This window comes from Grampus griseus (genome assembly GCF_964374135.1).
Source record: "Grampus griseus genome assembly, chromosome: 2".
Taxonomy (NCBI): Eukaryota; Metazoa; Chordata; class Mammalia; order Artiodactyla; family Delphinidae; genus Grampus; species Grampus griseus.
Window position 1 is genome coordinate 161,716,853 of NC_139018.1, and position 27,079 is coordinate 161,743,931.

The window sequence follows — 27,079 nt, forward strand, 5'->3', positions numbered from 1 at the left end:
TAGCAAGCGTTGGTGAAGATGTGGAGAAATAGAAACCTGCATATACATTATTTGTGGAAATGTAAAATGGTACAACAGCTATGGAAGACAGTTCGGTGCCACCTCATAACCTAAAACAGAATTACCATATGACCCAGCAATTCCATTCCTAGTTATATACCCAAAGGAGTTGAAATGGGGCCCAGATACTTATACGCCAATGTTCAAAGCAGCATTATTCACAGTAGTCAAAAGGTGGAAACATCTCAAGTGTCCATCATCAGATGAATGAATAAACAAAATGTAGCATATGCACACAATGGAATACTATTCAGCCATAAAAATTATTGAAGTTCTTATACATGCTACAATATGGATTAACCTTGAAAACATTATGCTAAGTGAAATAAGTCAGACAAAAGGATAAATATTGTATTATTCCACTCATATGAAGTACCTAGACTAGGTAAATTCATAGAGACATAAAGTAAGTTAGAGGTTACCAGGGGCTGGAGGAAGAGGAGAACAGTTTTTATTGTTTAATGGCTATAGAATTTCCATTTCTACTGATGCAGATGTTTTAGAAATAGGTAATGGTAATGGTTGCACAACACTGTGAATGCCACTGAATTGTACACTTTTAAAAAGTGGGTAAAATGGAAAATTTTGTTATATATATTTTACAAAGTTTTTTAAAATTAATAAAATTCATTTTATTAAAAAACTTTGAATTATATTCTTTAAATGGGTGAAGTGTATGGTGTGTGAAAGTCATGTTTACTGGATGCAACATAGATGAAGTTTTGTTTTGTTTTTCTTCATTGCCCATCTACAGTGATTTCAGATATCTATTGTAAATACTTTCATGTTTTTAATCAACACTAAAACAATTTTGTTAGTTAATAAGCTATGAAGTCAATTCCTTTAGAGGTGTTCATATGCTCACTAAACTTAAATTGGAAACTTGCATCAGAAACATTTTGTCTGTTTAGCCCCTTCACAATGCCACCCTATACAGTGCCTGCACATATTGGATGTAGCCAGAGCTTAATAATAATTTAAGTGAATTCATCACAAGTTAGGGGAGGAAAACTCATGTGATCCATGCAGCTTCCTTTCCTCTACTCTAAGCTTCTAAGTCAATGTCTTGCTGATTCCTAGAGGTCGCTCCATTCTCTGAAACCTCAGCTCTTAAAGAGCTGTCTGCTCAATGACAGATACAGTAAGTTAAACAAGCATTTTTTATCCTAATGCAGACTATCATTGCACCATACAGTGTTAGAAGTGGCAGAAAACTTCACAGTCAAACATTTTGTTTTCCTCATATCAGGATCCATCATTTTAAGTAAAATTGTGTTTTACTTAAACAATTACGCTTGAATGTATATAATTGATGAAGGTAGAAAATTATATCATAGAACTTGAAATGGTAAATATATGGAGTTGACATTTAAAATTTTTCTTAATGGAAGTATCTATGGGCAGTGGGTAATATTTTACCTTTTAAATAGGAAAGACATTAAGAATTAAGCCCAACCATTCAGAGATTTCCAATGTTGGGAGACATACACTTGATCTGGGAAAAATAAAAGTTTGAGATTACTAATAAACATAAGTTGAAGTAAAGAAATTTGCTCACCTTCCACTACTCATACTGTGACCCTTTCTTGTTTTATTACAACTCCATATCCTGACACTTATGTATCACCCTTCTTTCTTTATAGTCACCCAATCCCCAAAGGCTGGCCACTTCATTTTAATAGAAAATTATTTAAGACTTAAAATCCTTCAGAAGAAAAGTAGCTTCAATAGCTGAATTAATAGGGTTGGAAAATTGATCAATTTACTTGACTTCTGCCTGCCAATATTGGTTTAGGTCATCTGGGGTCTCAGCAGTTCAAAGCCAAAAGTAAGCACCTCATATCAAAATCTTTTGTGTTGCATGTACCTCAATTCTATCCAACTGACAGCCGAGCCTGTCCCTCCAGTTCCTGGTTGCCTGCCCAGCCTTTGAACCATCTGTCCTGTCTAGTCTTTGTGGTTTGGGTTTCCTCCTGTTTCCTGATTTCATGCCTGATTTCAGCCAAGAATAATTTTTCTGAGCTGTCGGTGTTTGGGGCTGTCCCATCTTTACCTAGTGCCTAATTTCCATTTTGTTCTAATCCTCCCTCCCTGCATGTTGTTTCTCCTGTACCAGCCTTTGCTTTCACATTTTGACATATTTCAAAACACCACTTCACTTCCCACCCAGTCTGTTTTGCGAGCAGCGCTGTCTAGGCTCTTGCTCTAACTATGCCAATTATTGAGCTTACTGCTCTGAGAACTTAACATCGACTAGCCTTGGAGAGAGAAAAGGCAAAGAATCAAGCACCACTCATTCAATTTAATTAGAGCAACTCATAAGTTTTCAATTAGTGGTTAAGGAATTAACTTGTTGCCTCACCGTTTAAGAGTATATGATTTTTTTTTCACAAAATAACTCACAAAAATGGCTGCTGTGGCCCTCTTCATCAATAACCAAAACGTAGATGCAATGAAGGTGAACTGGTTAAGCTATTGAATATTGAAGCCAATTACATGGAAACAGCGGAGGTCAGGAAGCTTAGAAGACACTGAATCCACAGGGAGAATGTATTGTCAGTCAAACACAATTACCCTGATTATGCTATTGCGCTCATTAACACTGTTATTTTTTAGAAGAGGACCATGTGGTTTGGTAGATGAAATAAGAGGTCATACCTCTGACAGTTTCTTTTCAAAGAGTAAATCAGTAAGACTTCCTCTTTATTATCTTTTCTTTTAGGATTTAAGGGTACATTATTGACAAACATTTATTGTCATTATACTCTGATTGGGCAAAAATAGTCATGCATTATATATTTTTTCTTCCTGGTTGCCTCCTCAAGACACTGGCAATCATCCTGGAATCGGTCTTCCATTCTCCACTATGTGTATGTGTACGTGTACGTGTGTGTGTGTGTGTGTGTGTGTGTGTGTGTGCGTGTGTGCGCGCATATTGGGGATTTTCCTTATATCTTCAATAGGGTGTATTTAGTTATCTGGTTATATTTATTTTTTTCCTGTGATGAGTATTTTTTCTTCATCATTTGTGACCAGCTATAGCAGGGCTACTTGTCTTCCGATAAGTCTATTGACTCTTAAGTAACTGAAGTATAAAAAGGAAATGATCATTTAGGAGCTCAGTTAATCAGAGTAAATTATGCAGATCTAGACCAGTATGTCAGATTACCAAGGACATGCCTCTTTATGATCCATGAAAGGAAATAGTAACATAAAGATCTCTTCAAAATGCTCATATTTAAATTTGCTGTTTAAAATGTTAAATACTGTGACAGGCACTACATACAAATCTTTATGGCAGACACTGTCATAAAGGATGTGGTGGGTTTGGCAACTCTTGAAGTCGATGGGACTTCAAGGTGGCCTTTCCTTATAACCAATTCAACTTTATATAACATTGTTCTTTCTAATCTTGTACACCTTGGTATTATTTGAATAATATTTAAGCAATCAATTTTAAGAACAACTTTTTTTATGTGCTTGGGTTTTTTTGGATTTAAATATTCAGAGGTCAAATTACATTTGCTTTCAAGAATGTGTTTGCCTTGGTATCCTGCATAAAAGTCTTTACTTATGGAAATACATTCATAAAAATAAGTACACTGGCTAGATAATGTGTCTCCCAAAGATTTCTATCAGATAATAGCCTGAAAATGTCGTGTGGTGCGTTTTAATACTTACTTTTCTTTTTGTGGCCCTGGGTGCTTTAAGGAAAACTAAAAGAAGTATTAATTGTGCATTTGTTAATCCAATTTATGGGAACTGGAGCAACCCAGAGAAAACAGAGGTAAGTGGTAATGAACTGTATTGTTTCAGAACGGGGAACAAGCCTGCACACGTGCACACACACACACACACACACACACACACAGTGTTGTCTGGACATGTTCCCATATCATGGTTAAAAGATGTGTTTTAGTGGAATTATTTCTCCACTAAAGAGATGGCATGGGAAGGAGTTTCAGTCTCTCTAAATATGCAATGAGAATTTTCCATTTCAGGATGGTTTCAATCTGCTTGTAGAATCAGTTCACTGTTAAATGGCTTTGTGGTCACTGTTCATACCCAAATAGAGCTGACGAATCTGGAAAATATCAGTTTAACCCACAAAGTATTAGTCATCTACTCACAGTAACTCTTCATTGACTGTTCTTCATATTTTATTCCTAAACACAAAAGGGAGAATAGCGTTCTATGCTCTCTTTCAATTCAGGTGTGGGCTGTGAGGATTGTTACCTGATAACTTAGAAAGAGAAAGGAGAAAGGAAAAGTGTGTTACATCTTTCTTGGCCTCTTTTTAGGGCTACTCCTTATCAGTGCAATATGAAGTAGGCTAGAGAGAAAATGGCAAGTATAATAAAATCTCTCTCACCCCTTTCTTAAATAGGTAATATGAGCATCCATCTGGGTATAAAACAGGATTAGCCATAACACATCACTTCTTCTGTATGAAAGCTTCCTTACATCTGATTTTAGAAATATTGTATCAAATTCATTCTCTTGTGAAAGTGAGCACGTAGAAAACCAACTTTCATTTTCTCCTATTATTTTTTTAATGAAAATCCTCCATAAAACAGTTGTTACTGTTGCTGAAACCGAGTAGCAAAGGTTTCAGATCAGGTGGTTTCTAGTATTTTTGAGTGATGTGGTTGAAGTCTAACACAACCCTTGACTTTTTTATTTCTGTTACCTGATAACTTAAAAAGAAGAAAGGAGAAATTAAGGGCATTGCATCTTCAAAAATGATGTCATATACACTTTTAGTATTGTTTTGTTAGGAATGAAAGGAAGAAGGAAGATATTTCCCAGAACACAGAATTAATTTGGATGATTTGCCAAGTCAGTCAAGTCGTAGAATAAAAATGAAAATGTAGGGCTTCCCTGGTGGCACAGTGGTTGAGAGTCCGCCTGCCGTTGCAGGGGACACGGGTTCGTGCCCCGGGCTGGGAAGATCCCACATGCCGCGGAGCGGCTGGGCCCGTGAGCCATGGCCGCTGAGCCTGCACGTCCGGAGCCTGTGCTCCGCAACGGGAGAGGCCACAACAGTGAGAGGCCCATGTACCACAAAAAAAAAAAAAAAGAAAAGTAAATGTAGCCCTACTTAATGGATAATAAACAAATAAATAAATGAATATTTAAGAAACAAAATGTAATACATCTTCTTGACAAAGTAGGAGGTGTAATATAAACCTATTTTCATTTTTACTAAAGAAAAGAAAACTTAATCTTTTTAGTCTTTAGCGTAGTTTAACTTTTAGTATCTGAAAGTTACAAATGATGTAAGGAATTAAAATGTGTTTTAAATTTGACATTTTTATATTTATCATTCCTCTTTCATGTTTTTTTCTTCTGATTAAGAATGGCTAAGAAATCCTGTCATAGCTCTAGACTTTTGTTGCTATTTTGATTTCTGTTGTTTCAGAAACAAATGACTTTGTATTAATTAAACTAAGTGCACCTTCCCTGACATTGTAACAGAGAAATAGACTTCCCCGAAAATACTCTTCTGAACATTCTTAGAGAAAATTCTCATATTCTGAAATAGAAATTGAGAGAATAGTATAATGAAAACCACATACCCATCAGCCAACGTCAACAATTATCAACCTGTGGTCATTCTTGTTTCACCTCTACTGCCACCTATTCCCTTCACCCACCAGAATGGTGGTGATATTTTTTTAAATAGACTTAATTTTCTTTAGAGCAGTTTTAGGTTCAGGGCAGAACCTAAAACTTTCCATATACTCCCTGCCCCCACCCATGCATAGCCTCCCCCATTATCAACATCCACCACCAGAGGGGTAGATTTCTTACAATTGATGAACTTACACTGATACGTCATTATCACCCAGAGTCCATAGTTTACATTATGGTTCACTCTTGGTGTCAACCAGAGTGTTTTTAAGCAAATTCCAGATATCATTTAATTTTACCTGTACAAACTTCAGTTGTACCAGGATAAGAACATAAAAAAATATATAACCACAGTAACACGCTTAAACATTTAATAATAATTCCTTGACACAATCAAATATTCAATCAGTGTTCAACCTACCCCAATTGTCTCATAAGTAAGTAGGGGGTTTTGTACTTTGTTATTGTTGCTATATTTTTAAAATCATGATCCATATAAGGTATATGCAGAGGTGAGGATGAGGCAGTGACTCCTATGCCACTAGAGGACGCTGGGCATACACCAAGACTAGGCCTGCGTCAGTGGTTCAGGCGGTGTGGACTGGAGGTGCTGAAGTAGGAGCTTGTGATGCTCTAGTTATTACTGCAATGAAAATCCATTAAAAATTCACCTCAATCTGCATGATCTGGAAAGAAGTCTCTTATTTTAACGCCTAAAATCATAACTTTTTTCAATGTGTTTTTCTTTAGAGTTCTATGTACTCCTTCTCAAATCCATTATATGACACAACATCAGGAAGCCTGGAGACTGAATCTAATCATCTCAAATAGTACCATCAAGATCAAGTATGCTTGGGACTTCCCTGGTGGTCCAGTGGTTAAGACTCTGAGCTTCCATTGCAGGGGGCGCGGGTTTGACCCCTGGTTGGGGAACCAAGATCCCACGTGCTACATGGTGTGGCAAGAAAAAGAAAAACCAACCAACCAGCCAACAAACAAAAAAAAGATCAAGTATGATCTTATATTCCAGTCTGTGAAATCTGATAGAAACTCATGCAATAGTAAAAATAGGAGGGATTCAGAATACTACTCTAATTATTACATTTACAAATAAATTGTCTTATGGAATATATTGAATGTTTTCATGGAATCTGAATCAGAACCTTATCTTCATTATATATATGAATAGTTTGATAAAATGTTCCACTTAAGTTTCTTGTTTTCCTTTCATTTTTTTAAAGGATGAATCAAATTGTTTCAGATCCTGAATATAAAGAAGTTTTAAGATGCTTATTTAGATGCCATTGACCTTAGAAACAAAGTTGAACTGACTTAGTATACAAACTAACTAGCAGGAATGGGTGGACAAATCATAGTAATCCTAACAACATAACCATGAGTAAAATTTATTTCTGCATTTTGGAAAAAATGTGATAAATTATCATCCTAAACTTCCTTTCATTCAAATAATCATTTAACATCTATCTTTACATAGATATAAAAATATTGCTAAAATATATGTCAAGAAGCTTTGTTGTTCTGAACGTAATAGAGAGCCCAGAAATAAACCCACACACTTATGGTCAATTAATCAACAACAAAGGAAGCAAAAATATACAATGAAGAAAAGACATTCTCTTCAGTAAGTGGTTCTGGGAAAACTGGACAGCTACATGTAAAAGAATGAAATTAGAACACTTCCTAACACCATACACAAAAACAAACTCCAAATGGATTAAAGAACTAAGTGTAAGACCTGAAACCATAAAACTTCTAGAAGAAAATGTAGGCAGAGCACTCTACATAAACTGTAGCAATATTTTTTGGATCTATCTCCTAAGGCAAAAGGAACAAAAAGCAAAAGTAAACAAATGGGTCCTAATTAAACTTAACTTTTGCACAGCAAAGGAAACCATTCACACAACGAAAAGACAACTTACTGAATGGGAAAAAATATTTTCAAATGACATGACCAATAAGGGGTTAATATCCATATCCAAAATATATAAACAGCTCATACCACTCAATATCAAAAAAATAACCCAATTAAAAAATGGGCAGAAGACCTGAATAGACATTTTCCCAAAGAAGATAATACAGATGGCCAACAGGCACACGAAAGGATGCTCAACATCACTAATCATTAGAGAAATGCAAAGCAAAACCACAATGAGGTATCACCTCATGCGGGTCAGAATGGCCATCATCAAAAATTCTACAAACAATAAATGCTGGATAGAGTGTGGAGAAACGGGAGCCCTCTTGCATGTTGGTGGGAATGTAAATTGATACAGCCACTATGGAGAACAGTATGGAAGATCATTAAAAAACTAAAAATAGAATTACCATATGACCCAGCAATACCACTACTGGGCATATACTCTGAGAAAACCATAATTCAAAAAGAGACGTACACAATGTTCATTGCAGCACTGTTTGCAATAGCCAGGACTGGAAGCAACCTAAGTGTCCATCGACAGATGAATGGATAAAGAAGATGTGGCACATACATACAATGGAAAATTACTCAGCCATAAAAAGGAACGAAATTGAGTTATTTGTAGTGAGGTGCATGGACCTAGAGTCTGTCATACAGAGTGAAGTAAGTCAGAAAGAGAAAAACAAATACTGCATGCTAACACATATATATGGAATCTAAAAAAAAAAAAAAAAAAAAAAAAGGTTCTGATGAACCTAAGGGCAGGACAGAAATAAAGACTCAGATGTAGAGAATGGACTTGAGGACACAGGGAGGGGGAAGGGTACGCTGGGACGAAGTGAGAGAGTAGCAGCATTGATGTATATACACTACCAAATGTAAAATAGATAGCTAGTGGGAAGGGGTGGGATAGGGAGGGTGGGAGCGAGATGCAAGAAGGAGGGGATATGGGGATATATGTATACATATAGCTGATTCACTTTGTTATACAACAGAAACTAACACAAGACTGTAAAGCAATTATACTCCAATAAATTTGTTAAAAACTAAACAAATATAATCAAGATCTTTGCCTAACTTCTTAAAGAAGCAGTGAATTAAAATTCAGGTATGGTTTTAGTAAAGACCTCAAAGCTAATGCATGAAAAATGTAGAGAAGGTGCAAAAGAGATAATAAAAATGATTATCCAACTTAAATTGACTTGTTTCATAGGAAGATTGAGGGAATTCATAACATATGTAGCTCCTGATTGAGACTAATGACAGAAAATCTACAGAGCCTAAAAATTAAGATACTCTTAAAAGTGTTCAAAATTTTCTTCGGGAGCAAGTTAAATGTGCTCTAAAATATTTAAGTCAAATATTTGTGAGGTCTTATAAATATATATGGCAATTCTATGAAACTAAAAGAATAAAATTGATTTTTCTTATCCAATAAGTAGAAGAGGTAGATGCTTATGTTGTTTTCATAATTTAATGTAAGATTTAGAAAAAATTTATTTTTATTTGCATATTTCTTCCTCTGAAAACTTTTTGATGTAAGTCCAAATTTGCACCATTGTGATTTTTAAAATAGGCAAAGGAAGAAGAAAAGTAGAGGAAGGGACAACAGGAAGTATACGGAGTCCACAAATTATATAACTCAGCTTTAAATCATAAAAACATCTCAGATTTCACAATGGACAGAGAATCTATTGAAAACAATTTTTTTTTTTAAGCTGGTGGATGTCAGGAGAACAGATACTAATGAGTAGTGCTGACAGATTCTTAGGACTTTGAGTGCACAAATATTTAAGACAATATCTTATTGCTAACTGGATTCACGTGACCAACCTGCTCTTTCCCAAAATATACTTTAAGCATATTAATAACAATAGCAACATTAATAGCAAGCTAATAAGTACTAATTATCTGCCAAATACTGTTCTAAGTAGTTTATGTGTTTTAACTCACATACATGGAAATAATGTGCTGTATAGTATGTTAGCCACGTGTGGATATTTAATATGAAATTTAAATTAGCTAAAATTAAATAAACTTTTAAAGTGCATTTCTTTAGTTGTACTAGCCACATTCCAAGTGCTCAGTAACCACATGTGGCTTGTGGCCACTGTATTGCACAACACAGAGAACATTTCCACCATCACATAAAGTTTTCTCCGAGAGCACTGGCTTAGAACAATATTGAAATATTTTCCTGTGAAGAGCACAGCAGTAATCTCTATAAATCTAATAAGCACTAAAAATATTTCCCAGTATGTATATTTTAACTAGAATCAGCCAAATTTTAGCATAGTAATGTTATAACTAAGACAAACCATGTTTAGCTGTAAGCAAACTAGCAAACATATGTGATAAAGAAGCATATTTTAATAGTGCTTTCTTGGTATATAAATATAACATATCATTCTGTTATACCCATATCATCTTTGCCTACTTTTTTCTACATTTAGATGGCATTTTGAAAGAATTGTGTAAAAATTTGCTTTTCCCTTTTCGTCTTCATGGCTGTCAATCATTCTTCACATTTATCACACCAAGAACTGAAGATTCATGACTCCTTTAAATAATAACCGCCTTGTATTTTGCATTTAAGGGCATGTACTTTAGGTAAACCAACTACTATATTCATGGCAACGTCTTTCGCAATAAGTAGTCTTAAACTTTATTCTTAAAAATAAAAACCAGGGAACATCCATAAAAGGACTCTGAATTTTTTTCCAAAAAGCCTTTTAAAAAATAAGATTTCAAGTATATATTTCACTGTCTGAACAATGACAGCTTTGTGAGTCTTAGAAGTAGTTATTCTGCTTTTCTTTGTATCAACTGGCAGAATGCCTGGGATTTCTTTGCTATTGTATCTAGAAAATCAGTTCAAGGGTTAATGTCTAAAATAAGTAACATCAAATTCAAGACCTTGCTCTTTAAATAATTGGAAGTGAAAAGACACCACTTTCTACAAGCACCCACTTTGTGAAATTTCAGTGAAACTGGTTTCATGCCATATCTTGAATTAAAGAACTCATTAACTATGAATCAAAGTATGCATGCAAATAAATAAAAGAATGAATGAATGACTATGATACTTAAAGATCCACTTAAAAATTCACATGATACATGTCATTAAACATTCTGAGAGAGTAAAGAACACAGTCTCTTCTCTAGAATGTGGAAGCAATAATAAAAAGCTTTTTATTCTTCTAATTTTTAAAATGTTTATTTATTTAGGCCTGGTTCTTGCCCCTTTCAAGACAACTTCTTCAGAGTTTTATAATATTTTCCCAGAGTTGTGTTACTAAGAAATCAGCTGAGGAAATTAGCATAATTATCTGCAGTCAGTATATAATTTGGGGCCAATAAAAGAAATGCCAGCATAAGAGATCAGGAATAAGAAACCTTGTTTCTCTATCAAGCTTTTTATTTTATTTTTTTAATAACAGACAATTAGTCTATCACTAACCATAAACTAATGGCTAAAGAAAAAAATTAGTCACTGTGGGATAACTATATTGTCATTAATTTGTTCAACAAATATCTGTAAAGAAATATTTACAGTGAAAGAAGTGAGACAAGGCAGTGAGACAGTGAGAGGAGAGGTAAGTAACAAACACTCTATATTATGTGGATTCATCCCATCTGGGACTTCTATCCTCCCCTCGATGCTGATCTCATAACTCTTCTTTACATTGTTAGCACCCAAGTTTCTTCAAATATCTAAGGTAAGAAATTAATAAAATAGAAAACATATAAAATGAAGTGGAACAATAAAACTGTGTTGTTTCTTTAAAAAGAGTAATAACCCCCTGATGAAAGTTTGGGGAAATAAAGCATAAAATGAAAAAGCTCTTAGGAAACAAATCAAAGAAAAAAGATAATGTACAAATAGCCAATGTCAGAAATGGAAATGATAAAATCATTACAAATCCTAGAAATAGGAGGGTAATGACAGTATTGTAAAAAAAAAAAAAAAAAAAAAAAAGACAAAAGAACTTTACAACCAAAAATATAAAAATATCAAACTCTAGAGGAAATAAACAAATTCCTGGAAAATTACAAATTTCTAAAAAAAACTTAAGAAATAGAAGACCTAAGTAATCCTATACCAGTTAAAGTAATTGATCCATACCTCATCTTCCTTCAGAAACTCTAGGCTCATAAGATCCACTAGCAAATATTATAATACTTTAAAAAAATAAATAGGGCTTCCCTGGTGGCGCAGTGGTTGAGAGTCCGCCTGCCGATGCAGGGGACATGGGTTCGTGCCCCGGTCCAGGAAGATCCCACATGCCGTGGAGCGCCTGGGCCCGTGAGCCTTGGCCGCTGGGCCTGTGCGTCCGGAGCCCGCAACGGGAGAGGCCACAACGGTGAGAGGCCCACGTACCGCAAAAAAAAAAAAAAAGTAAATAATGCCAGACATATAAACACTTCAAGAGAACAGGAAAAGAGATAATGCTTCCTAACACATTTTATGAGGACAGCAAAATTTCGATACAAGCTCTGACAAAGACATCACAATAAAGGAAAATTTTAGGTCAATGTTACTCATAAAAACAGATGTGAAGTACTAAATGTATATTTTTTATTATGAATATATTACTGTTTTCATATTTATTCCACAAATCTAAGTTTAACTTTAAAAATCAATCATTAACAGAATGAGAAAAAAAGCACATGATCATTTTAATATATGCATAAAAAGCATTTGGTCACTACAACATCTGTTCATAATAAAAAATATCTTAGAAGACTAAAAAGAGAATTTTTCTAATGTGATAAAAAGTGGCTACAAAAATACTCACAACTATACTTAATGGTGGAATGTTGATTTCAATTTGGTATTAGGAATGAGCCAAGAATGGCCACTAATACCACTTCTTTTAAAATATTTGAACTTTTTACTGGTGATCCTAGTGAGAAAATAAGACATAAAAAAAGAAATATATATATATATAAGTATTGGAAAAGAAAAAATACATTGTCATTATAGATAGTATAACAAGTTTGTTAGATACAAGAATAATATATAATGCTCAATTGAATATATATCTTGAAGAAACATAAAACAAATTATTTTAAATGAAACTATCATAATAAATTTAAAATAAATACATTGGAATAATAAATCTTACAAAAGACATATATGGCCTAAAATATTAAGAGATATTAAAATAGGCCTATAAATAGATACAATATTTGATTTTTCCAAATTAATCTGTAAAGTCAATAAAATCCCCATCAAATTCCTGTCAGATGGTTAAGACCCGAGAAGCTGGCTCAAATTTATATGGAAACACAGTGGGCCAAATTTAGCCAGGAAACTCTGAAAGAATATGGTCTGAGGAGTTCTTTACTGTATATCATATACAAAGTTAGAATAATTAGTGCATTGTGGTGTTGGCATAAAGATAACCAAATCGACCAATGACACAGAATAGAGATCCCAGAAACAAATACTATGTACATGGGTACCTGACTTACCCATGTGGCATTGTGGAACAGTGCAAAAAGGAGGACATTTTCAATGATAAGCTTAAACTTCTGTTTCAATTTAGAAAAATAAGGGCAATCTGACTCCCACTATAAACTTTACATGAAAATCATCTCTAGGTGGATTTTACTGTATATGTAAAGGTAAAAGGCACAACAATTAACCTCCCAGGCTGACCTAGAATATAGAAAAATGTGATTATTATCTCCAAGAAGGGAAGGACTTCTTAACCAAAAAATTAACCATAATTAACAATCAATAAATTGGATGACATTATATTTAGAAACTTCTGCTCAACAAAATTGAGACAGTGAAGAATGAAACACAGCGTGTGAGAAGTTATTTGCAACCTATAAGCCCAAAAAAGAACTTATATGTCTAATATGTTTTAAAACATTGTAAATCAAAAAAAAAAGAAAAAAAAATTGACAAGCCACTTGAATAGGAAATCTACAAAAGAAGATGAGTCAATAAACATATGAATAAATCCTTAACCTTATAAATCATCAGGCAAATCCAAACTAAACATGCCAGTAGGTAACACTAGATGTTAGGCTAATATATATTGCTATATGCAAGATAGAATGACTGAAATTTTAAAAGACTGACAATACCAAATGTTGCTGTTGTGGACTGAATATCTGTGCCCCTCTCCCGCAATTTAGTATGAGGTCATGAGTGTGGGGCCCTCATGATGGGATTAGTGACTTTTTAAGACAAGAAACCTGAGAGCTTGCCGGCTGTGTCTCCTCCCTTAAGCATACAAAGAAGAGATCATGTGAGCACGAAGTAAAATGGTGGCTGCCTACAAGCTAAGAGACGAGGCCTCAGAATGAAACCTGCCTTGCTAGCACCTTGATCTTGGACTACTCAGCTTTCAGAAATGTGAGAAATAAATCTTTATTGTTTAAGCCACCCAGTCTATGGTATTTCGTTATGACAGCCTGAGTTAACTAAGACAGTGAGCAAATACCAAGGATGCTGCCTATACAAAGTATACAATGACAAGGAAATGAAGCAACTGAACCCTTCATACTTGCTGGGGATGGTGTAAATTTGTTTGTAATTATCTACTAAGGCTGAGCATATGCATACCCCATAACCCAGCAATTCACCCTCTTCAGGAATTGCATACATATGTGAATCCAATAAATATATGCATCCAATAAAATGTGCAGTCAACAAAATTGCATACATATGTGCATTAAGAAATGATGATTCTTGCATTATTTGTAATAGGGAAAATTCCAAATATCTGTCCATTGTATATACATATATTAAATAAAGTGTAGCCTATTAATAAGCTAGAAAAATGTATAACAATGAAAGTGAACAAACTATAGGTATTTGCAACAACAGTGATGAATCACACAAGCATAATGTTGAGTAAAATAGGGTAGATGCAAAAATATCATACATATTAGGAACAGTATTTAGGTGTGAAAGTCCAGAAGGTAAAACCATGAAAGAAAACATGAAAGGAGATATGCAATATTGGCAATGCCCTACTCTTTTTGACTTAGGTGCTGTAACACAAGTATGATCTTTGTGATAATTCATGAACTATGCATTTTTAAATGTTTTTGAGATATAATTCATATACCATAAAATTTACTATTTTAAATCGTAAAATTCAAAGGTCTTTAGTATATTCAACTACTATGCATTCATCATCGTTCACTAATTCCAGAATATTTCTATCACCGCCCCCTCAAAAGAAATTGTATGCTTTTTAGCAGTCATTCCCAATTCCCAGCTCCTCAAATCCCCTGGCAGTCACTTATCTACTTTCAGTCTCTGCAGATTTGACCTGGATACTTAATAGAAATGGAATCATACAATATGTGACTTTTTTATGTCTGACTTCTTTCACATAGAATAATGTTTTCAAGATTATCCATCATGTAGCATGTATAAGTACTTCATTACTTTTCATTTTTGAATTATATTCCATCGAATGGATATACCACATTTTTTAAATCTGTTCCTCAATTGATGGACATCAGGATTGTTTCCACTTTTTGGCTTTTCTGAGTAGAACTGCTATGAACATTCATGGACAAGTTTTTATGTGAACATATGATTTCAGCTCTCTTTTGTATATACCAAAGAGTGAAATTGTGGATCATAAATTAACTCTATGTTTACTTTTTCAGGTACAGCCAAACTGTTTTCTATAATTGCTGCATCATTTTACACTTCTACCAGCAATGTTTAGGGTCCCAGTATCTCCACATTTTCACAAAGATTTGTTATTGTCCATATATTTTTTATAGCTACCCTAGTTTTTATGAAGAGGTATCTTATGGTTTTGATTTGGATTTCCTTAATAACTAATAATGTTGGGCATCTTTTTATGTGCTTACTGGCCATTGTATATCTTCTTTTTTTTTTTTTCTCCTCTGGTTGTTTGTGACCTAGGTGAAATAAGTCAGAGAAAGACAAATACTGTATGATCTCACTTATATGTGGAATCTAAAAACAAAATAAAACAAAACAAAAATGAACTTATAGATACAGAGAACAGTTTGATGGTTGCGAGGCTGGGGTGGGAGGTAGGGGAAATAGGTAAAAGTGGTCAAAAGGCACAAACTTCCAGTTATAAGTAAGTTCTGAGGATATAATGTACAGCATGGTGAGTATAGTTAATAACACTGTATTGCATATTTGAAAGGTGCTAAGAGAGTAGATCTTAAAAGTTCTCATCACAAGAAGAAAAACTAACTATATGTGGTGACAGATGCTAACTAAACTTATTGTGGTTAGCATTTCACAGTACACACACACAGCAAATCATTATGTAATACACTTTAATACAATGTCTTATGTCAATTATATTTTAATAAAAGTGTAAAAAATATAATTATTATAAAAAGTAATTTGTATTAGTGAATTTGAAAACCTGGATAAAATTAATAATTTTCTAGGGAAATGCCAATTATAAAAATTGATTCACGAGATCACAAATAGCAAAGAAAAATATAATTTTGACTCATGTTAGTTATAAAAATTGATACCAAAGTCCTGGATTAAAATTTACCAACTCTCAGGCAGGCTAATTGATTTTTTTCTGATGGGAATTAGTCTATTAAGCAATATCCCTGTGTCTTGCTAAAGTTAGTCAGGGTAGGTTTCTGTTGTTAACAACCAAAGAAAACCAACTGAAGCATAAATTGGGGCTTGCCTTAGTCAACTTGAGCTGCTGTAACAAAAAATATTTTAGACTGGGTGGCTTAAACAACAAAAATTTATTTCTTACAGTTCTAGAGTCTGGGAAATCCAAGATCAAGGTGCCAGCAATGTAGGTTTCATTCTGAGGTCTCTTCTCTTGGATTATAGGCAGCTGCCTTCTGTGTGCTCACACAACCTCTTCCTTGTGTTAGGGCAGAGACAAGGAGAAATAAACTCTCCTTGTGCCTCTTCTTTTCCAGGCATTAATCCTATCATGAGGCCCCACCCTCATGACCTCATCTTAACCTAATTACTTTCGCAAAGCCTTATCTCCAAATACCATCACATTATGGTTAGTGCTTTGACATGTGAATTTTGGAGAATACAAACTTTCAGTCCATAACAGTGCTGTTACATGGGACCCGCAATGGTTTTTGTTACATTTTTCATAGATCATAGGTGTGGGAAACATATCAAGAATTGGCTGAGAAAATAATAGAATAAGAATGTAAAGTTCAGATCTTAATTTAGACAGTGACCTGTGATTGTAGAGCAAGAATGGATTACAAAATCTATCCCTTCAGCTTTCTAGTAATTCCTTCATTCCTTTTTACAGATACATTCTGTATATTGTCCATTATTAGGGATTAATCATATCAATGAAAAGTTGTTTTAATAAAAATATCATTAAAGTAATGTAAAAATATTATTTTTATAGATTTTCAGAAAGCATTCTGTGATATGAGATCAGACTGTTAAGAGCAGGATGGTTAACTTTTAGAAACTTCAGTTTTAGAAACTTTTAAAAATGAAAATTCATAGAAAGTTAATTAACACTGAGTGAAATTTTTGAAATTCTTTAAAATAAGTCATGAAGAATCACAGAAAATATTTATTTGCCAAATTTTTCATAGATTTGATCTAGTAGAACACAAGTCCTCTTAACTTTGCCAAATTGTATTTGTTCCCAATGAACACAATTCCACTTAACTCTGACTTTCCTAATAAACATTTCATGGTTAAGATTAGGAAATATATTATTACTCAGAAATCAATTTACATGGCCTTACTTTTATTTCAGATGTAAATATTTTAAGTACTGAATTGTGTTAAACTTGGAAACAAGATAAATAAAATAAAGGTCTCAACATTATTCATTATTAATCTTCATATGGCAACAATTTTCAAGAAGTGGAGGGTATTTAGTGCTAAATTAAAGCAGACTTATGATAGAACTTGACATTATAATGACATTAGTATCAAGGATGATAATGATTTATGTGTGTCCACAATTTAGTAATGATTTCCCAGTGTACTAAGTAGGAAATGTATTCATTTAAATGAGATTAATTCTGTCCAGGTAGGTAAGTAGCATACTCCGGCCCATGAATAATTCTATCCTGTGTCTGTACATAAGTGTTTCATTGTATGGAGAGAAAGGAAACGTCCTCACGTCCAGACAACATGCAATTCAATAGGGAGATTTGCAATGATGGAGCAAACAAACTATTGATGCAAGTTAGGCTCTTAAGAACAATGTAGAGATAGAGGTAGATGTAGATAGCTATAGATACAAATACAGATGGGTGTATATAGATGTGTGTGTGTATATATATATATAGAGAGAGAGAGAGAGAGAGAGAGAGAGAGAGGGAGAGAGAGAGGTCATATCATTCTGGTTTGTGTCAAATCATAAGATTGAGGCCTTAATCCTTTCTTTTGCTACCTTCTCTACTTTATCCAAGTCTAAGACAACTTTTCCATGGCCATCATGGAAAGAAGTCACCTCTCCACACCTGCCCAGCTGAGCCAAGACAGGGAGTGTTTCTAGTGGTCAAATTCTTAGTGACCTCCTCTAAGGTCACTAAGGTCCTCAAAGGTCCTCTAAGGTGGTGACCTCCTCTAAGGTCACTAAGGTCCTCTAAGGTCCTCTAAGGTGGTGACCTCCTCTCTGTCTGCACAGTTATTGGGTTCAGGGGGGCTCTGTTCCTCAAGAGAACCCACTGCAACAGACTGAAGGCAGATCTTCCCCTCCGTATAAAAAACATTAGGGAACTTACAGAGAAGCTATAAACTTAAAATCGGTTGACTTACATTTTTAATAATGTGTGTATCAGAAAATTTATGGGTTTTTTGTAGTGCCTATAAAACTATAAAAATCCCCCTAGTTTTTAATACATTTTTACATCTTTCTACAAAACGAATCCCCTGGAAAATATTTATTAGAAAAAGACTTTGGAATTTCACTTTTTGAAGCACATTCCATGAACTACAGCATAATCAGACATATTATATTGTAAAATTAAGTAGAGTAAAATATTGAACATTACCAATTAAAATGATAAATGTTAGCAGGAGAAAATGGTGTGAAGTATCCAGTGCCCTAAGTATAAAGACAAGACAAATTATGCCTGTGCCAGGTAGGATTTTCATGATCTAGAGATTTCTGGAAACGAATTTCACAAGAGTGCTAGACATTTTGCTCTATTAGGATGCCTATTGGGCAGATACCCATTTGCAGCTCCCTGAAGCATTTGCATTTCTCCATACTTAAGGTGCTTGCCAGATATAAATATGAAAATAGATCATTTCTAATTCAAAGGAGTGCCAGTTCCATGCTTGGCATTATACATTCCAATGCTTGGTCATTGAGCATTGCCACCGCAATTAAAACCAATTCTTTGAAACTGGATTACTCATTTGATGTGCCTTACATTAACCGCAGCACCACCTACCATACTGAAAATACACGTCCAAAAGAGAGAGGATATCTTTCCCAGGAAAGCCTGCCTCAGAATGATTATTTCTAGCTGATGTTACAGAAAAAGCTTCGACAATAGGCACATATCAATTCCGCACAATTCAGCTTGTCCTTCTATGATTGATGTATAATGGTTACTATTGTAGCTGTTCCAAACACTCTTGTTCCTCTTCGTCACTCTCTATCATACCATGACTTGAAAGACAATGAGCATGATGCTGCTTTTGAAAAGCTTTGATCTACTGCAGCATCTAGAAGCAGAACTGAAAAGAAAGAAAGGGGGATGGGAATTTCAGAAAACTAGCCCAGTGGCTGCTCGTTCTGATGCAGAGCATAAACCATTAGCAACCCAAAGATTAGAACGAATGTAGTTCAATTAATGCAAGAAAACGGCCAGTGCTTGATATGTTTCTGTCAATCATATTACAGCAATAACTATAATTTGGAAGTTGAAAAATAGGAAGGCTTATATTAGGATTAAAACTCAAGTTTTTGTTTTCTTTTGTTTTTTTGGACTGGAATGTGTTTTATGGCAACTGAAAATACAAATATTCTATTTTCCCTATGCTTTTGGATCCAAAATATCAGCATAAATGAAAATGAAGTAAAACGTATTAGGAACAAATAAACAATGTTATTTCCAATAAAAGTTCTACATTTAAAATTCCTCTTATTGCCTTGGGCTCTTCACACTGTCTGGTATATTTTGAAACATTATACCCTGGAAGGTGATTTTATAATGCAAGTTTATTATTTTTCCTACCATGATTAAGCAATAGAAAGTGGAACATTACATCTTATTGCTTGTTGCTTAGAATAAAATACTTTTAAACTTCCACTACTGTGTTCCATAGTGCTGAAAGTATATATAGAACAAAATATTGTCTACCTTGTCCTTGTCTTTACTATATTAATCCCAGTTATTTTATATTTGTATTTGTAAAGAGAAAAAAGATAGAAGTTTACTGACTTTAGGATTAAACACTTAAAATATATTTGTTCTTTCAATTTACAGCAAATGCTTTATAAAAAGAGAGCATCAGTCTTCATTAATTAAAAAGATTTTTTTAAAGTATAGCACTTTTTATTCTAGAGATTTCCTGTATTATATAGGTAAATTATTATATTATTTTTGTGATTGCTGTAGAGTTTAGAATGTACGTCAACCTTGAAATATAATTTCATGTATAGTGTAAGAACCCTACAATAGTATTTATTCTTTCATTCCCTCCCTCTTAATGCTATATGCTGTTTTTGTCATAATTTTACATCTATATATGTCAAAACTACACAATGCACTGTTAATTCTTCTGCATTATCTTTTAAAGCAACTAAAACTATGAAAAAAAGCTACTGTAAATTACCATTATTTTTACCCTTTCCACTCCACTATTTCTCTAGGTAGGTCTCAATTTCCATCCAATATCATATTTCTCTGTCTAAATAACTTTCTATAACATTCCTTTTAACACAGGCCTGATGGTCATAAGTTCTCTCAGCTTTTGATTCCCTGAAAAAGTCTCTATTTTGCATTCACTTTTTTAACGATATTTTTGCTGAGTATCAAAGTCTGTGATGAGAGATTTTTCTATCATTACTTTGAAGAAGAGTGAAGATGCCATTCCATATTCTTCTAGGCTGCATAGTTTCTAATGAAAAGAGCGGTGACATTATTATCTTTGTTCCTCTCTATGTAATGTACTTTTTTATTTGTTTTTTCTGTTTGCTTTCCAGATTTTTCTTTTTCTTTTTTTTTACATCTTTATTGGAGTATAATTGCTTTCCAATGGTGTGTTAGTTTCTGCTTTATAACAAAGTGAATCAGTTATACATATACATATGTTCCCATATCTCTTCCCTCTTGTGTCTCCCTCCCTCCCACCCTCCCTATCCCAGCCCTCTAGGTGGTCACAAAGCACCGAGCTAATCTCCCTATGCTATGTGGCTGCTTCCCACTAGCTATTTTACGTTTGGTAGTGTATATGTCCATGCCACTCTCTCGCTGTGTCACAGCTTACCCTTCCCTCTCCCCATATCCTCAAGTCCATTCTCTAGTAGGTCTGTGTCTTTATTCCTGTCTTACCCCTAGGTTCTTCAGGACATTTTTTTTTTAATTCCATATATATGTGTTAGCATACGGTATTTATCTTTCTCTTTCTGACTTACTTCACTCTGTATGACAGACTGTAGGTCCATCCACCTCATTACAAATAGCTCAATTTCATTTCTTTTTATGGCTGAGTAATATTCCATTGCATATATGTGCCACATCTTCTTTATCCATTCAGCCAATGATGGACACTTAGGTTGTTGCCATCTCCTGGGTATTGTAAATAGAGCTGCAATGAACATTTTGGTACATTACTCTTTTTGAATTATGGTTTTCTCAGGGTATATTCCTGGTAGTGGGATTGCTGCATCATGTGGTAGTTCTATTTGTAGTTTTTTAAGAAACATCCATACTGATCTCCATAGTGGCTGTACCAATTCACATTCCCACCAGCAGTGCAAGAGTGTTCCCTTTTCTCCACACCATCTCCAGCATTTATTTTTTCTAGATCTTTTGATGGTGGCCATTCTGACTGGTATGAGATGATATCTCATTGTAGTTTTGATTTGCATTTCTCTAATGATTAATGATGCTGAGCATTCTTTCATGTGTTTGTTGGCAGTCTGTATATCTTCTTTGGAGAAATGTCTGTTTAGGTCTTCTGCCCATTTTTGGATTGGGTTGTTTGTTTGTTATTGAGCTGCATGAGCTGCTTGTAAATATTGGAGATTAATCCTTTGTCAGTTGCTTCATTTGCAAATACTTTCTCCCATTCTGAGGGTTGTCTTTTGGTCTTGTTTATGGTTTCCTTTGCTGTGCAAAAGCTTTGAAGTTTCATTAGGTCCCATTTGTTTATTTTTGTTTTTATTTCCATTTCTCTAGGAGGTGGGTCAAAAAGAATCTTGCAGTGATTTATGTCATAGAGTGTTCTGCCTATGCTTTCCTCTAAGAGTTTGATAGTTTCTGGCCTTACATTTAGGTCTTTAATCCATTTTGAGCTTATTTTTGTGTATGATGTTAGAGAGTGATCTATTCTCATACTTTTATATGTACATGTCCAGTTTTCCCAGCACCACTTATTGAAGAGGCTGTCCTTTCTCCACTGTACATTCCTACCTCCTTTATCAAAGATAAGGTGACCATATGTGCGTGGGTTTATCTCTGGCCTTTCTATCCTGTTCCATTGATCTATCTTTCTGTTTTTGTGCCAGTACCATACTGTCTTGATTACTGTAGCTTTGTAGTATAGTCTGAAGTCAGGGAGCCTGTTTTCTCCAGCTCCGTTTTTCGTTCTCAAGATTGCTTTGGCTATTTGGGGTCTTTTGTCTTTCTGTACAAATTGTGAAATTTTTTGTTGTAGTTCTGTGAAAAATACCAGTGGTAGTTTGACAGGGATTGCATTGAATCTGTAGATTGCTTTGGGTAATAGAGTCATTTTCACAATGTTGATTCTTCCAATCCAAGAACATGGTATATCTCTCCATCTATTTGTATCATCTTTAATTTCTTTCATCAGTGTCTTATAATTTTCTGCATACAGGTCTTTTGTCTCCTTAGGTAGGTTTATTCCTAGATATTTTATTCTTTTTGTTGCAATGGTAAATGGGAGTGTTTTCTTGATTTTACTTTCAGATTTTTCATCATTAGTGTATAGGAATGCCAGAGATTTCTCTGCATTAATTTTGTATCCTGCTACTTTACCAAATTCATTGATTAGCTCTAGTAGTTTTCTGGTAGCATCTTTAGGAATCTCTATATGTATAATATCATGTCATCTGCAAACAGTGACAGCTTTACTTCTTCGTTTCCAATTTGGATTCCTTTTATTTCCTTTTCTTCTCTGATTGCTGAGGCTAAAACTTCCAAAACTATGTTGAATAAGAGTGGTGAGAGTGGGCAACCTTGTCTTCTTCCTGATCTTAGTGAAAATGCTTTCAGTTTTTCACCATTGAGGACGATGTTGGCTGTGGGTTTGTCATATATGGCCTTTATTATGTTGAGGAAAGTTCCCTCTATGCCTACTTTCTGCAGGGTTTTTATCATAAATGTGTGTTGAATTTTGTCGAAAGCTTTCTCTGCATCTATTGAGACGATCATATGGTTTTTCTCCTTCAATTTGTTAATATGGTGTATCACGTTGCGTATATTGAAGAATCCTTGCATTCCTGAAATAAACCCCACTTGATCATGGTGTGTGATCCGTTTAATGTGCTGTTGGATTCTGTTTGCTAGTATTTTGTTGAGGATTTTTGCATCTATGTTCATCAGTGATATTGGCCTGTAGGTTTCTTTCTTTGTGACATCTTTGTCTGGTTTTCGTATCAGGGTGATAGTGGCCTCATAGAATGAGTTTGGGAGTGTTCCTCCCTCTGCTATATTTTGGAAGAGTTTGAGAAGGATAGGTGTTAGCTCTTCTCTAAATGTTTGATAGAATTCGCCTGTGAAGCCATCTGGTCCTGGGCTTTTGTTTGTTGAAAGATTTTTAATCACAGTTTCAATTTCAGTGCTTGTGACTGGTCTGTTCATATTATTTATTTCTTGCTGATTCAGTCTTGGCAGGTTGTGCATTTCTAAGAATTTGTCCATTTCTTCCAGGTTGTCCATTTTATTGGCGTAGAGTTGCTTGTAGTAATCTCTCATGATCTTTTGTATTTCTGCAGTGTCAGTTTTTACTTCTCCTTTTTCATTTCTAATTCTATTGATCTGAGTCTTCTCCCTTTTATTCTTTTTTTTTTGTGTGGTACGTGGGCCTCTCACTGCTGTGGCCTCCCCCGCTGCGGAGCACAGGCTCCGGACGCGCGCAGGCTCAGCGGCCATGGCTCACGGGCCCAGCCGCTCCGCGGCATGTGGGATCCTCCCAGACCGGGGCACGAACCCGTGTCTCCCACATCGGCAGGCAGACTCCCAACCACTGCGCCACCAGGGAAGCCCCTCCCTTTTATTCTTGATGAGTGTGGCTAATGGTTTATCAATTTTGTTTATCTTCTCAAAGAACCAGCTTTTAGTTTTATTGATCTTTGCTATCGTTTCCTTCATTTCTTTTTCATTTATTTCTGATCTGATCTTTATGATTTCTTTCCTTCTGCTAACTTTGGGGGTTTTTTGGTTCTTCTTTCTCTAATTCCTTTAGGTGCAAGGTTAGGTTGTTTTTTCGAGATGTTTCCTGTTTCTTAAGGTAGGATTGTATTGCTATAAACTTCCCTCTTAGAACTGCTTTTGCTGCATCCCATAGGTTTTGGGTCGTCGTGTCTCCATTGTCCTTTGTTTCTAGGTATTTTTTGATTTCCTCTTTGATTTCTTCAGTGATCATTTCGTTATTAAGTAGTGTATTGTTTAGCCTCCATGTGTTTGTATTTTTTACAGATCTTTTCCTGTAATTGATATCTAGTCTTATAGCATTGTGGTCGGAAATGTTACTTGATACAATTTCAATTTTCTTAAATTTACCAAGGCTTGATTTGTGACCCAAGATATGATCTATCCTAGAGAATGTTCCATGAGCACTTTAGAAAAATGTGTATTCTATTTTTTTTGGATGGAATGTCGTATAAATATCAATTAAGTCCATCTTGTTTAATGTATCATTTAAAGCTTGTGTTTCCTTATTTATTTTCATTTTGGATGATCTGTCCATTGGTGAAAGTGGGGTGTTAAACTTCCCTACTATGAATGTGTTACTGTCAATTTCCCCTTTTATGGCTGTTAGTATTTGCCTTATGTATTGAGGTGCTCCTATGTTGGGTGCATAAATATTTACACTTGTTATATCTTCTTCTTGGATCGATCCCTTGATCATTATGTAGTGTACTTCTTTGTCTCCTCTAATAGTCTTTATTTTAAAGTCTATTTTGTCTGATATGAGAATTGCTACTCCAGCTTTCTTTTGGTTTCCATTTGCATGGAATATCTTTTTCCATCCCCTTACTTTCAGTCTGTATGTGTCTCTAGGTCTGAAGTGGACACCATATATATGGGTCTTGTTTTTGTATCCATTCAGCCAGTCTGTTTGTTTTGGTGGGAGCATTTAATCCATTTACATTTAAGGTAATTATCGATATGTATGTTCCTATTACCATTTTCTTAATTGTTTGGGGTTTGTTATTGTAGGTCTTTCCCTTCTCTTGTGTTTCTTGCCTAGAGAAGTTCCTTTAGCATTTGTTGTAAAGCTGGTTTGGTGGTGCTGAACTCTCTCAGCTTTTGCTTGTCTGTAAACGTTTTAATTTCTCCATCAAATCTGAATGAGATCCTTGCTGGGTAGAGTAATCTTGGTTGTAGGTTTTTCTCCTTCATCACTTTAAATATGTCCTGCCAGTCCCTTCTGGCTTGCAGAGTTTCGGCTGAAAGATCAGCTGTTAACCTTATGGGGATTCCCTTGTGTGTTATTTGTTGTTTTTCCTTTGCTGCTTTTAATATGTTTTCTTTGTATTTAATTTTTGACAGTTTGATTAATATGTGTCTTGGCGTGTTTCTCCTTGGATTTATCCTGTATGGGACTCTCTGTGCTTCCTGGACTTGATTAACTATTTCCTTGCCCATATTAGGGAAGTTTTCAACTATAATCTCTTCAAATATTTTCTCAGTCCCTTTCTTTTTCTCTTCTTCTTCTGGAACCCCTATAATTCGAATGTTGTTGCCTTTAATGTTGTCCCAGAGGTCTCTGAGACTGTCCTCAGTTCTTTTCATTCTTTTTTCTTTATTCTGCTCTGCAGTAGTTATTACCACTATTTTATCTTCCAGGTCACTTAGCCATTCTTCTGCCTCAGTTATTCTGCTATTGATCCCATCTAGAGTATTTTTAATTTTATTTATTGTGTTGTTCATCGTTGTTTGTTTCATCTTTAGTTCTTCTAGGTCCTTGTTAAATGTTTCTTGCATTTTGTCTATTCTATTTCCAAGATTTTGGATCATCTTTACTGTCATTATTCTGAATTCTTTCAGGTAGACTGCCTATTTCCTCTTCATGTTTTAGGAATGGTGGGTTTTTATCTTGCTCCTTCATCTGCTGTGTGTTTTTCTGTCTTCTTATTTTGCTTATCTTACTGTGTTGGGGTCTCCTTTTTGCAGGCTGCAGGTTCGTAGTTCTCTTTGTTTTTGGTGTCTGTCCCAGTGGCTAAAGTTGGTTCAGTGGGTTGTGTAGGCTTCCTGGTGGAGGGGACTAGTGCCTGTGTTCTGGTGGAGAAGGCTGGATCTTGTCTTTCTGGTGGGCATGTCCACATCTGGTGGTGTGTTTTGGGGTGTCTGTGGACTTATTATGATTTTAGGCAGCCTCTCTGCTAATGGGTGGGGTTGTGTTCCTGTCTTGCTAGTTGTTTGTCATAGGGTGTCCAGCACTGTAGCTTGCTGGTCGTTGAGTGAAACTGGGTGCTGGTGTTGAGATGGAGATCTGTGGGAGATTTTTGCCATTTGATATTATGTGGAGCTGGGAGGTCCCTTGTGGACCAGTGTCCTGAAGTTGGCTCTCCCACCTCAGAGGCACAGCACTGACTCCTGGCTGCAGCACCAAGAACCTTTCATCCACACGGCTCAGAATAAAAGGGAGAAAAATTAGAAAGAAAGAAAGCAGAAGGAAAGAAAGGAAGGAAAGAAGGAAGGAAGGAAAGAAAGAAGATAAAAGAAAGTAAGATAAAATAAAATAAAGTTATTAAAATAAAAAATAATTATTAAGAAAAAACAATTTTTTTAAGAAAAAACAAACAAAAAAAACCCCAGACGGATAGAACCCTAGGACAAATGGTGAAAGCAAAGCTATATGGACAAAAATCTCACACAGAAGCATACACATATACACTCACAAAAAGAGGAAAAGGGGAAAAAAATCATAAATCTTGCTCTCAAAGTCCACCTCCTCAATTTGGGATGATTCGTTGTCTATTCATGTATTGCACAGATGCAGGGTATATCAAGTTGATTGTGGAGCTTTAATCCACTGCTCCTGAGGCTGCTGGGAGAGATTTCCCTTTCTCTTCTTTGTTCGCA

The 27,079-nt window shown here is 35.0% G+C and overlaps 1 protein-coding gene across 1 annotated transcript in view; it reads left to right on the forward strand.

Moving 5' to 3' along the window:
* Nucleotides 1-6,525, forward strand: part of MALRD1 (MAM and LDL receptor class A domain containing 1) — a gene marked incomplete at both ends in the record, with an annotated part of 578,033 nt that extends 571,508 nt beyond the window's left edge. Inside the window, 2 exons of the mRNA XM_082648013.1 lie at nucleotides 3,772-3,847; nucleotides 6,445-6,525. Coding sequence (XP_082504139.1) covers nucleotides 3,772-3,847; nucleotides 6,445-6,525 — 157 coding nt within the window. The remainder of the gene's footprint in view (nucleotides 1-3,771; nucleotides 3,848-6,444) is intronic.
* Nucleotides 6,526-27,079: the final 20,554 nt, after the last annotated feature.